We start from the raw sequence: 13,456 nt of genomic DNA, 5'->3' as shown, positions 1-13,456 counted from the left end.
CTTTTCCTGATCAGTCTGCTGAACAATGAATGAAACTCAATTGCTCTGTTTGACTGTGTTTATAAACCTTTATATTACAGTGCATCTGTTTTTCTTCACCATTCTTTTCCTCTTAGATTGGCTCTGTCATGTTTTTATACACAAGAGCATACAATTAAGCAGCAAAATCAATGTCCTGCCATTCAGATAACCATTCACAAAGCCCAAACAGCACATATCCATGCAGAATCTCCTGAGTAAAAACTATTTGCCCCACAGAATCTTGTGATTGGTTTCAAATGATGAGTTAAAGGGCTCAAAAAAATTACAGGAAGTCACTTAGTTCAGTCCCCTTTATTTACTGTTACTTAGATTAAGATAGGGATGAATGATACCTACGTTTTGTGAACAAAGAAGCAGGGCAGTTCACAAAATACTTATTGTGAGAGAAAGGTACAGTTGTAATCAGTATAGTTTGCTTTGTGCAATTCAGTCTACTGTAGTGAGTCAAAATCCAATCTATTGCAGCAGGCATGAACAGTTCCTGCGTGACACTGGCCGAGGTCCTGTGGGCAAAAGGAAGTCCTTTGGAGGAAGAAGAAATATGGGCCCTCTTGTACCTGGCCACGGTGCAGCTTCTGGAGGACCTTCACAAAGGTGAGGTGAAAAGTATCATCTTATAGTTCTTACTGTTGGAAATGAATTTTTGAGTTATTTTAGCTCTGTTGAGTTTGTCGTTGGTTGGGGTTTTCTTGAGACAAGAAGCACTAATGGCAATAATCATACATTGCTAATAAAAATGAGAAACCTTTCAGTGCCATTGGGATTACATGCAGAGTGTGCTGCCTGTGTTAGAGATTTTCACACAGGGTTTGGTTCTTTTTTTCCAAATTACACATCAGATACGAATTCACCTAAGTACAACTATACACAGTGGAACAGTACAGAAGAGTCTTCCCTAATGTCTGAATAACATACATACACACACAGAAAGTACAGTTCCAGCTAGGATCATATCATCCATGTACTGATAGAGGACAGGCAAAATCACATGGTTCCTCATTCAGCTAGTAAGAAACTTTCATCCTTGATGATAATAATGTGACTTATCATAATTGCTACGCAAGTCATCCTGATGAATGTTTGCCAAGCAGGCCAGCTGTACAAGAGAGCACAGCTGAGCAACCTGTCACATTTTGAGAACTGTTTATGACAATGGATATTCCTTTTGATGGGAGAATAGATGAGACATGTTCCTACCTCATGAGCATGTAGAATCAAACTACAAAATACTGAAAATAAGTGATGAGTAACTTCTGCTACAGCTGCAGGCGTGAACTTTTATTACCAACTAGTTTTTAATGGACTGGAACACTGTTTAGAGATTGACTATAGCATCAGTTTTCTATTATCTAGTGTAACAAGAGGACAGAACAGGCCAGACAAGACAGGTACCAGGAATGTACAAAGGAGTGCAGCACAGAGCTACTCACCTGGACGGATTCAGATCAGGTCCATCACAGCTTATTAACTTAGTACCAGACACTAAGCCGACACTATGCTTTCCTGATCTCTTTAAAATAAGATAAAATATAAAATAAAATAAAATAAAACAAAATAAAATAAGACTTATTGGGTGTGTATTGAATTGACATAATTTGCACGTTCCCTATGCTGCGCCAGATAAATTTAGGATATTATGATGATAGATGAAGAGTAAAACAAGAGGAAGTGGGGATGTAGATCCAAGCTGGTCAAATGCAAGGTTGCTCAAACATGTCTTCAGAGAGCTCAAGTTCAGAAGCAATGCCACTCTGGTCTCATTCTGAAGCTGAATCTCCAGTGCTCTGGTTTCTTGGGGGTGTGGAGGTGAACTGCCTCAGCATAGCATCATCTAGGTTGACTAAGGTGTACCTCTGTCTCCACATCTCTTAACTACAGCTACATTGTTTCTGGAATCAGCCTCTTCTCAGAGCTAGCACTGCCATGTTTTTGCTGCAATATTCTTGATGTAACCAATCCTGCTAGACCTGGTGATGGTCATCACCACGAGCTGTAGCAATATTTCCAACATGCTTGCCCACTGGCTGGTTAGGCAGGCATGCTCACCTATTGGCTGGCCAATATTACATAAAGCAAGGTAATCTTCACTGAGGCTGAAGTACAAGCTGTTTCTAAAGCATGGCAGGATATGCTAGTTGTATTTGCATACAATACTACAGAAAAGGGAGAAGGAGCAAAAGAAGTTACCTGATAATTTTAAAAGCTTTAATTCTCAAAAGAAGTAAATGCCACAATGGATGCACATACCAGTGGTCCATACATTTTGAATCTCTGGTTTCTCTGGCTGTACAAACCTCACGGGCATATATAATTTCCAAGCTTAACTTTTTATCCATTTTTACCATCTATTTTCCTCCACCACACTTAAGAACTAAGTAGCTATTTCTAATGTATAACTTTTAAATGCTAAAATCCCGAAACATTTAAGGCATGTTTCTGAGCTCTTCTCCTATGGAGATCTGAATGGCCTCTGTTCTCTGGTTTTGTGCTTTGCATAAAAATATCTACCAAAAAAAAAAAAGTCAAGGTCTGTCTCCATAATCTGCACATGGGGGTATAATTCTGCCTTTCCTTAGGCTTTGGAAATCCATTGAAATCAATATATTATTTCTATGGGTGAAATGATGTGAGACAGAAGTCAACTCTTTAACCACCACTGAATTCCACCTAATAAAATCAGCCAGGCATAAATGAACATGATTCCACTGACTTCTGGCTACATCTCCAAGAAACTTCAGTGATGGGTTTGACTATGCAGGTGAGATACCAGCAATATGATTTTCTGAGTGCAATGAATTCAACACTAAGAACTCCATTATCTTCTTGAACATTTTTCAGACCCTGCCATCTCTGTGATTTGTCCATGGTCAGTACTACTGTCTGCAGAAGGAAATTTGTCCTTCCAAAACAATACATCTCAGACAGAAGCTGTCCCTTTCAGTGCACCAGAGTTGTTCCACAGACAAAGTAAAAACCAGCGCGTCGGACTAACAAAGGTGAGGCAGATTACAAAATCAACCTTGACAGTACTTCATGAAGACAAGCTTGTGGAATTTAATGCAGCATACCAAGTATCTACTGTAAAACTCCATTTCTAATAACACTAAAACTGGGCTACAGTTAGAAAGATTTGTGTGTGTCTTGTAGCTTGCCATTAGATTAGCATGTCAACATGAAATCAGTTTTGACCATCAGTCCTCAAGGTCTGCAGAAATGTATTATTTGTTAAGGCCCACAGAAAGGAAGAATATTTCTATGAACATGATGTTTGACCATATGTAGTAATTGTAATCCCAGAAGCAGCAGGATTGCAGTATCCATACAATCAGAAAGTGGAAATACTCCCAGGAAGTCAGAAATACGTTCAGCTTTCTTAACAATATACTTTTCTTCTCCCTGCCAAACGAGTGTCTCTGAGCAAGGTACAGCACTCAGGTACCTAGAAGTTTTAAATACCACTAGGACCACATCAGTGCATACTTCCTTCAGGCAGAACACAGTAGTTGCAGATGGCAACACAACTGATCACTTAATGCTGTGCAGAATTATGAAGCTTTGAAAAGGATGGCTCTTACTTCAGTAATTCCCCTCCTGGACACAACTTCTAGTCAGTCCCACAGATAAAGAAGAGCTTTAACTGCCAATAGGGGAATTTCAAAGCTAAGAAAGGAGTTCAGTTTCTTTTCCTAGTTATGGCATCATTGGAGAAAGGGCAGCCTGGCTCAGCCCCTAAAGGTGAGAAATGCTCTTTTCACACTATCTAGTCCATAAGACAAGAGTCTCTATTGTAATTTTATATATCTTTTCACCAGTCTATTTAAAAAAAAATAAATATCTGTTTGGTTTCCACCATTTTGTCACCAAAACCACAGAAGGATGGGCTCTCTAGTACAAGGTTTTTCTGTATTTAATGTTGTCTTCATAAAGACTTTACTTTTTTGACAGATGCTGGTATACTCCTTAGGAATGACCCTTTATTGGTCAGCAGACTACCAGGTTCCTCCAAACCAGGCCAGTAATACAGATATTTTTCTTTCCTTTTATTCTGTTTTACATTGGTAGGCTCAAAGATTGAGAGGCATAATCTGAAGTCACAGTAAGAGGGGCTTCATCTTTTGGACCACTAGAAAGAATTGGAAAGCTTCTGTCAGTCAAGACTTCACCAAAAATATCGGGACATCCAAATCAGGAACTTAGGCCTCATCTTTCCTTTTTCTGAAAAAACTAGAATTGTGCCCATTAAGATAAATTGTCCCTTGCTTTCAGGAGTGAAGATTATGTAACAAGGAACAGGCTGCCCAGAGAAGTGGTTGAGATACCATACCTGGAGGAATTAAAAAGACATGTAGTTGTGGCACTTAGGGACGTGTTTAGTGGTGGATTTTGCAGTGATGGGTTAATGGTTGGACTTAATGATCTTAAAGGTTTTTCTTAACCTAAATGATTCTATGATACTAAGATAGGAGAAACTAAAAGAGCAACATGTCAGCGTGATTGCAGTGCTGTGCACATTTGTGTGCTTTTTCTAAGAATGGGACGCTGGGATAAAACTAAATAACTCCCCTTATTTCTGTGGAAACTTTACCATCATCTGTGGTAGTTGGTATTTTTCATTTCTTGCTTACCCAGAACCCTTTCAAAGATTTGTGGCATACATTTAATTTTGTTTCTATATTCATGCCTTTGATTCCATGTTTTCGATTTGGAGAGCACAAGCTTTTAGTAGATTTACCTTTCCTTTTACAGGTATACATAGTCTAAGAAAAAAGGCTCTACAAGCTAAATTACTCTAAAATTTAAGTATATGGTCTCTATGGCAACAGTTTTGGCTGGTGTAACTCCTCACCTTTTTGAAGCTAATGCTACCATGCCTTACTTTCATGAATCTTTAAGATTCATAATCTAATTAGCAAAGCTGAGGAGCAGACTGAGATGTTGTCTGTCACCATAAGCCCCTATATAGGGGCTGATGGTGAGATGTTGTCTGTTACCATAAACCCCAATATATGGGCTGATGACCCTCCTTATAGATGCCAGTTCTCTCCAAAGCTATCCTGGATCCCATTAGTGGCTCCATATAGTGCTGTTATGCTGCCTCTCTGGAACTTTTCCAAAGTCTAAAGGAATTCAGTGCCCATTTCTCACCCAGAGTGAAAGGCTTACAGAAATTCCTGGTCCCACACAGATTTTCAGACCACTGGGAGAGGTCGTTTAACAGTATCTTCATTTTGATTCAGTCCCTCCAGCTGAGTGACCAACTACACATGCTCCTGCTGACACTATGTGAAGATCTGCCACAAAAAAGGCTTTCTCCTGAGTCAATTCTAGAAGCATGCGAGGCACATCAGAAAGAAAGTTCTTCCTTACCAGCAAATATCTACATAAAGAAAATGGTGCAGTTTGCTGTGGGAAGTGTCAGTGAGGTAGGTACTACTCTCATATTATCATCTGCTTTTCTTTGGTGAGAGAGGTGAGTAGCCATGTGAGATACAGATAGGGAATTGCCTGACATGAATGCTGTATGAATTATGGAAGTGAGATTTGCTTCTAAGACTTCTAAGAACTAAAATGAGTGGGCATGTGTACAAGCAAATGAGGCAATGAAGCCATCTCTCATACCACTCTTACACTCCTGGGAAATAATATAAATCCAGCTATTGCACTTACAGTATCTTCATTTCTTTGGTTAATACTGAAGCAATCATAACCTTTACAGAGATTTCATATTGGCCAAAGGAGTGAACTTTATACGAGAGGAAAGATTTCCCCTTTTCCCCTCGGCTTTCAGAATTTCTTTGTGAAATTCAAAGAAACCACATTTACATTATATTGAGAATTTCATTCATCATTCTTGAGTGTAACCAAGCATCTGCTGGGCAATCAAGCTTGACCATGTTAAGTCTTTAATAAACACCTGAGTCTTTTTCAAGATCTGAAATATTAACATACATTTTTTGTTGATAAGATGAATGAAATGGCAAGAAAATGCACTGTTAATATCTTGTTTTGCTTTCAACCAGTATTCATTAACATTCTGAAATAACCTTTTCCATCGCACTGTTATTCTATTTCCCACTGTAACAGAGGATGTCCTGTCCACTGTTAATATCTTGTTTTGCTTTCAACCAGTATTCATTAACATTCTGAAATAACCTTTTCCATCACACTCTCTATTATTCTATTTCCCACTGTAACAGAGGGTGTCCTGTCTTAAACACAGCTAGCACGACAGCAGGAAGCCACAAAAACTCAATCCTGCTTTGTCTTAATCTGAGAAGATGAAGTTGCTTATACCGAGCAAGGCAGCAGCCTCTGACAAGCACAGGGCAAGGGTCACCTCAGTGTGAGAGTCTGAAGTCCACATATTGTGTGACATTGACTTGCAGTACTACTGTCTTCTAGGTAGAGTGGGTAGTCACCGAAGACACCACAGCCTCTCAGCTTAACAGAAGTCATGTGATAAGGAAAAGGCTGCATGAGAAAATACCTGACACCTTACCACTGTCCTCCCAGATGAATTTTCACCAAGGTAAGGAAAGACTTATAATCTGAGCTATCTAATAAGGATATGGCCAGCCTTTTCTGAGCCTTTCCCAAGCTAGATGAGTTGTTTAATTTCATGCTGTAGTGATTACATGTAGTGTTGGATAGGGTATTTATTGCTTTACATATAAATGACTTCATAATGGGAAGACTCTGAGACAAGTCAGCAAGGTTTCTGTTCCTTCTTTCCTCAAAGGACAATAGTTGGAGGGCTGTGAAGCAATGATAAAAAATCAGCTAGCAAAGGTTTGACTCTTACAGCACTTTACATAAAACCTGTGTATATGAAAAAACAATTTACTTTCAAAACTGCTTTTGCAGTTTGTATACTCCAGTGTATTTTCAAAGGTAGAGTGGGATTCTATGAAGTTATCCTGTTGTCATTAAGCAATATATATTCATCCTTCCTGTTTGATCACTCAAGCAAAGATTTGTGGTTTCTTTTTGATTTTAGTTCTGTTTTTCTATTCTAACTACATTTTATAAATTCACACATGGATTGCTGGAGTGATTTCAAGACACAAGGCCAAATCCTGCTCACTACATAAATAAACCAGCATATACTGATTTCACATTTCGTTTGACTAAGATCAATATTTGATTATCCCTCAGAGTAATTCTCTAACTGCAGCTAGAAGTGGGTTTCAGATAGTTTTTTTTTCCTAGTGTCTGTATTGTATTTTTCACTTCAACAAAAATCTCTGATTTTGCATGGACAGGTTAGCCTAAGCTATGCAGGCTTTTTTTTTTTCTTTTTTTTTTTTCTTTTTGATATGTCCAATATTAGGCATATGAACTAGCCAATTCCTATTCAGCAAATCACATATATGTTCTATTAACTTCAGCTAGAATTAAACACATGCTTAAATACCTGTGGAACATTTCTGTTAGGTATTTCTGGTCATAAGAAAAAGAGATACTTTTCAAGGCAACATTCCTTTTCTTCTTTTTTTTTTTTTTAATTAAAAATTATCACCTTCACAAAATTATGAAAAAGGACAAGAGATAATGCAAATAAAGTGAAGTTAGGGAGCAACAGAAATATGTAATTCCTAATGACCTAGGATAGCCCCTGATTTGTTACAGCCAGCTCTGGTAATGCATTGTTTCTGGGCAATGTCCATCTGTACACAGAAAGAATAGTTTATAGCTGAAAGTCTTGGGCCTCAGAATGTAAAGAAGGAGAACTTTTCAGGTTTTCTGCACTTTGCAACCTTTCAGTTAAAGATGTTGAATAAAATTAATATATTAGATTTGTTTTAATTGGAATGGTTGAGGAGAACCATGAGAACTATTCCGGATCAGAATAAGATTATGAAAGTCATAGAATGCAGTTACCAAACCTCCTTTGCTCCTTAAGAAACTAAAGTCAGGGTTAGAAAACAGAGAGACATGGACTATATAAAAATTAGTTAAGCCAAATGTTATGTTATCATACAGATACAATGATTTATAATTAAAGGATATAATTCACCATATTTCCTTTCTGTTTCCAGACAAAGGGTCCAAATTAATGAATTACAGTCAGTCAACAGAAGATTACAGACAACTTTCTGTGGACTACAGTGACTCAAATAGTATTTCTGAAAGTACATCTTTGATACTGTCTAATCGAGGACACAGGAGAGGTAATATTTTCCTGAAAGATTGTTTATGAATTATGAAACTACCCATGCATGGTCAGGTGATAGGTACGCCCATGCACTTGTGGTTGTATGACTAGGGAGTTATATTTGTGCTAAATTGCAGAGAAAAACAGATCCTTTTATACTGGATTACTTTTCACTTGTGTCCTGCTGTAAAACTATATATTCCCTGGTGACCATGAAGCACCATCACCTCTTTCTTGCTTTATGCCTTTTGCCTGGTGAAGGTATTTGGCAGATCACAGACAAGGTCTGACAGCATATTTCTGGCATGTGGTGTCTTGAAACAGATGAGAAATGGTGGAGCTGCCCTACAAATGCATATGATGGGCAATATGAAGATGACAGCACTGAAATCAGTTGAATCTTTGAATAATATCTAAGATTTGAATGATGTGGATTAATATTTCCTCAAGCCCATTTAAAACCAAAAGGACTAATTTTGAAATCTAGAGGGGAAAAAAAACCCAAATTACCCCTTGTTGTTTTTTTTAATTTCTGTCCTAAAGCCACTGTGTATTTGCTGCTCAGCACATTGGTTTCATTGTGCTATATGCCAGATTTCATTTGGTGCCCTTCTGATTTACTATGAACTTTCTCCACTTTCAGTCCTTTTATGGCAGGAACACCATGAAGGAAACTGGGAGAGAATGCATTCAGCAAAGACACTGTGGTAGACATCGGTCAGGGCCCTTCCCAAGTCACCTAAATCACAGGGTAGGGGGATACTATGAAGCAAAGAAGGGAATTCAGCAGACAGGGGAAAACTGCTGTGCATGTGTACCTTCATGATTAAATTGGAATTTGAGCTAGGAATGCCTGGACAGGACTTTAACACTGGCCAAGAGCAAAAAGTTCCTGTTGCCAAATGTCTTCACTGTCCCCTAAAAAAACAAGCTTACCATGTCAGCTCCCCATTCTCAAACTGCTGCCCATGGCTGTTCTCCATTCCACAGTAACACACCCTTCCATCTGCTTTCAAATTTTCTTCCATCCTGACTGGGGCACTTCTTGACCTTCCAGACCCAGAGGTGGAAGTTTATTCTGTACTTTGGAGTTTACTTTCTCCTTCTATGAACCTCCATGAGAAATTAAATACTAAGTCCTCCTGTGGCATGGATTCAGACATGCTCTGTAAGCACATGTGAGTTTTTAATCTCAGCAATTTCTTACCCAAGGCAATAACCCTAGCATTCACTACATCAGTTATGATGCAACAAGGTATGCACACCAACTGGTTAATTCATTGATGCCATAAATAGCAGAAGACTGCTGAGCAGTCCTTGATCTTTGTTACTGTGGAGCATTAGTTTGTGTTTGATACCCAGCTGCTGATTGTCATGAAACTTGTAGGAGCATATTACCCACACTCTTCCAAATTTGAAAGGCTTAAAAATTAGTAGGCAAAAATAAATAGAGCATGATCTCAAGGAACTCATTTCCCTAGGAAGTATGCCACAAAGCTGAATGCCTACTGCATGATCACAAGTCTTCCAGGGGATAATTCACAGAGAGAAAGCAAATAGAAGCCCGGGGGAAAAACAAAACAAAACAAAACCAAACCCAAGGAAGGAAAGCAAGGGAAAAAAAAAAACAAAAACACACACACACACAAAAAAAAACCCAACACCACAAACAAACAAACAAACAAAAAATTTGATACCCAGCTGCTGATTGTCATGAAACTTGTAGGAGCATATTACCCACACTCTTCCAAATTTGAAAGGCTTAAAAATTAGTAGGCAAAAATAAATAGAGCATGATCTCAAGGAACTCATTTCCCTAGGAAGTATGCCACAAAGCTGAATGCCTACTGCATGATCACAAGTCTTCCAGGGGATAATTCACAGAGAGAAAGCAAATAGAAGCTCGGGGGGGAAAAAAAAAAAAAACCAAAACAAAACCCAAGAAAGGAAACCAAGGGAAAAAAAAAACCAAAAACACACACAAAAAAAACCAACACCACAAACAAACAAAAAAAACCCAAACCATGTAGTAGTCTGTCAGCTCCAGGCCCTTAACCCCAAGGATGAGGAAGGTGAGGTTATTCATACAACTACTGTTGATTCTCTCCCCCTAAAAGGTGCTTTCCTGAAGCCCCAGGATTGCAATCAATATCAGCAGCAAAAAACCCTGAAACTGCAGCTGCTCCCTATGTGATGCACACGGGTCACTCACATACCTAGTGGCACATAGTACACAAACAAAAAGCCTGTTTTGTAAGTGCTTTTTTTTCCATAAAATTTTGGTCATGAAATCAACAAAAGTGAATTTGTGCCTGTCTCAGTCTCCACTGAAACATTGGTAGCTGTTTGTATTCAGGATTTTGTAAGACAAAACTCTGAAAATACAGCAGAAAACACAGAATGTGAGATCTTGTTTGCCTCAGACATTCTTTCATGAGAACGTATTAGAAAAATACATTATCTGAGAAAAGTGGTAAATATAGTAAAGCAAGGGAGATCATCTCTATCCAGACTGTACTTTAGAAGGTCATTTAATTTCTAATAAATTAATCATCTGCAGAATCAACTTCTTTGAGGGCCACAGGTTACTTAAACATCAGGAGCGTGCTGGATTTGTGATCAGAGCATGGCACTCTGGCTGCTGAAACTAGCCACCTTGTCCCACTGCCAGAACAGCTGAGGCAGAAAAACTAAGAGGAATTTTATGTGCTTGTCAAAGTGTATTTCTACAATTATGCGAAACTTAACGGTGTAAGCAGAGAATTTTGCAAGGCTTCCTCATTAAACAGCATGCAGTTTCAGAACACAAGTGTGAATCCTAACTTGAGTAACTAGCCCTGAGTATTTGGCTTATCTCAAATCTCACATTTTGTCACTACCATCTGCAGCTTGAACAAACGTGTTTATGCAATTTTAGCAACGTGACCATAGTTTTCCTAGTTTTAAAATTGCAACTGGTAACACTAGAATTCAATGTCATGTTTTTATGTTGAAATTCAGAGTGAGGTCTCAGGGTGTAGTTCATGGACATTTTATCCAGAGAAACATGACCTAAATGATTGCTTCCACACAGCTCATCTTAACACCTTTGTCATTCTGCCTATGTAATATTTTGATATGATGATATACGGTTCTTCAAATAAGATCAATTAAATGATCCAATTGAAGAAAAATTCAACCTTCCCACCTTTCCCTAAAGGACTTAAAACATCTCTGCTGCGAGAAGAAACGTTCCTGGAAATATTACTTGTATAAACCTTTCTGGTTCTAGCTCTACATTTCAGCATTCGTGTATTTGGACAGAGCAACACCTGTCCTTTCTGCAGTGGCAGAGAGGACTGAAGGTGAAAAATTATACAAATCTTATTTGCTCATAACGCACAAAACAACCTATATTCCCAACAGATGTTTATTATGTAAAAACATTCACAATATAGTTAATGTAGCAAATAACCAGTAGAATATTTACAAACAGTTTTCATTTCAGTGATTTTACATCCTACACTGATTAAGCTGTGGAAGTTTCATGGCTCACCCCCCAGTTCTATGACTGGAAATAGAAGAAGAACTGCTAGCCATAATTTCTCAAGAGCAAAAGCTGTTCCACAAATTACCTCCATACATATGGATATAGGAGCCGTTGTACCTACACAGCTGTTTTCTAAATTACATTCACATGAAGTGTTATGAAGAGGAAATAACAATAACTAGAGAACTGGAAATACTGCTGGGGGTACTGAATACTGCTAATTCACTTAGCCTTACCAAATAGCCATTTATCATGCCCAGGCAAGGACACAGAAGGGGAATTTAACCAGTCTAAATTTTCTCTGTGTTGTAATTGTCCCAAAATCTGATGCTGCTACTATTGCTTCAATTGTGAAATTTCCTTTATTTCTTTCAGGGAAAGTTCCACAGACACACAGATCGTGGGATTCCACCCTCAGTGGGTCAAGAACACAAAGTAGCTACAAGCTCTTCATAAACAGGTAATTAAAACTCATTAATAAAAAATGGAAGACGGTTTATTACCAAGTGAAGTGGACAACTATTGTGGCAATGTCATTATCAGAAAATGTCTGGAACACCACCTGAACTTGTTTGGTAATAGGTCGTATTTATGTAGAATTAAAGTGCACCTAGACTTGGTTTGGTTCCAGGTGAAACAGTCCAAATGCTCTAGTGAAATGGAGCTTGGACACTGAACAATCCATACAATAACAAGGACATTGAGGTTTTCCACCTTTACTCTTTACCACTGTGTCCTCTCAGATGTCACTGGCCTCCCAGAACAGCTGGCCCTAGTGTGACTCCATCAGAATCAGACAGGTAAGCAGCAATAGTGTGCTGTGACTGTAACAACTGGGAAGTAGCTCCACAGAGGGTGTGGAAGGGGAAAACCTGTTGAGAAGGTATCAACAGTCATTGCTTTCACAGCAAGGCATTCTGCAGAGTCCATATTTGTCTACATACAGATCTTGGATCTGATCTTGCCTTGCTGTCACCTTAGCAGAGGCCTGATGTGTTCTGGAGTGGTAATGACAGCCCATGTGTATGGTCCATCACTCTCAGTGGATTATCTGCATTTCCTTCTCACTTCTTAAATTGATGTCTCATCTGTGCCAGCCATATCCAGTCCCACACCACCACTTTACTAAAGAGTTATAGGTAACCCAGGGACACAAACAGTAAAGACCTCTGCTCTGTCATGAGGATTAGCCTCATTTCAGCCATGGCATGTACAGCAGCCATGTAGACATAGACAAGGAAAGATGAGAATTCTACAGTGGATACTAATTCCTTTTCAAAAGTCAGGGAAACACCACTGCTGTCAAATGAAAGTTTTCTGGACTGAGTGTTAGCATAGTGCAGCTGTGATCATGGCTGTTTCCAAATGAAGAAGACATGTAAGTACTGTTAGCCTCTAGGCAACATAAAGACCAGAATCCCGTAGTTAAGCACCATGTAATCCCTACTGACATCCCGTTTAAATTGAGTTCTTGACCCAGTTAAACAGGAGTTTCTTCTTTTAACCATGACATGAATAATTCAGGCCTACAGGAAATGCTCCATTTAAGTCAACTCCCAATTAAATGTATCCCAAGTAAATAGTTTGAACTTCCTGATAAATCAGCCACGATAATCTGAGCAAGGTGCAATACCCCAGTACACCTCTAAACCTGCAATAAGCAAGAACTACAAGCAGATTATAGTGTAGTGGTAGCTTTTGTGAAGAAAGAAGTCTCTGTCTACCTGTCT

General features: G+C 38.7%; 1 protein-coding gene across 1 annotated transcript in view; it reads left to right on the top strand.

The window, feature by feature from the left end:
• Positions 1 to 512: 512 nt before the first annotated feature.
• The window catches only part of FRMPD2 (FERM and PDZ domain containing 2), a gene marked incomplete at its 3' end in the record, with an annotated part of 57,523 nt that continues 44,579 nt past the window's right edge, over positions 513 to 13,456 (top strand). Inside the window, exons 1-8 of the mRNA XM_008949074.1 lie at positions 513 to 636; positions 2,881 to 3,038; positions 3,988 to 4,053; positions 5,280 to 5,465; positions 6,445 to 6,571; positions 8,082 to 8,213; positions 12,102 to 12,186; positions 12,470 to 12,526. Coding sequence (XP_008947322.1) covers positions 513 to 636; positions 2,881 to 3,038; positions 3,988 to 4,053; positions 5,280 to 5,465; positions 6,445 to 6,571; positions 8,082 to 8,213; positions 12,102 to 12,186; positions 12,470 to 12,526 — 935 coding nt within the window. The remainder of the gene's footprint in view (positions 637 to 2,880; positions 3,039 to 3,987; positions 4,054 to 5,279; positions 5,466 to 6,444; positions 6,572 to 8,081; positions 8,214 to 12,101; positions 12,187 to 12,469; positions 12,527 to 13,456) is intronic.

Source organism: Merops nubicus, unplaced genomic scaffold (genome assembly GCF_000691845.1).
Source record: "Merops nubicus isolate BGI_N331 unplaced genomic scaffold, ASM69184v1 scaffold17731, whole genome shotgun sequence".
Classification (NCBI taxonomy): Eukaryota; Metazoa; Chordata; class Aves; order Coraciiformes; family Meropidae; genus Merops; species Merops nubicus.
Note: the sequence above shows the minus strand (reverse complement) of the source record. Positions and strands in the feature narration are given on the sequence as shown.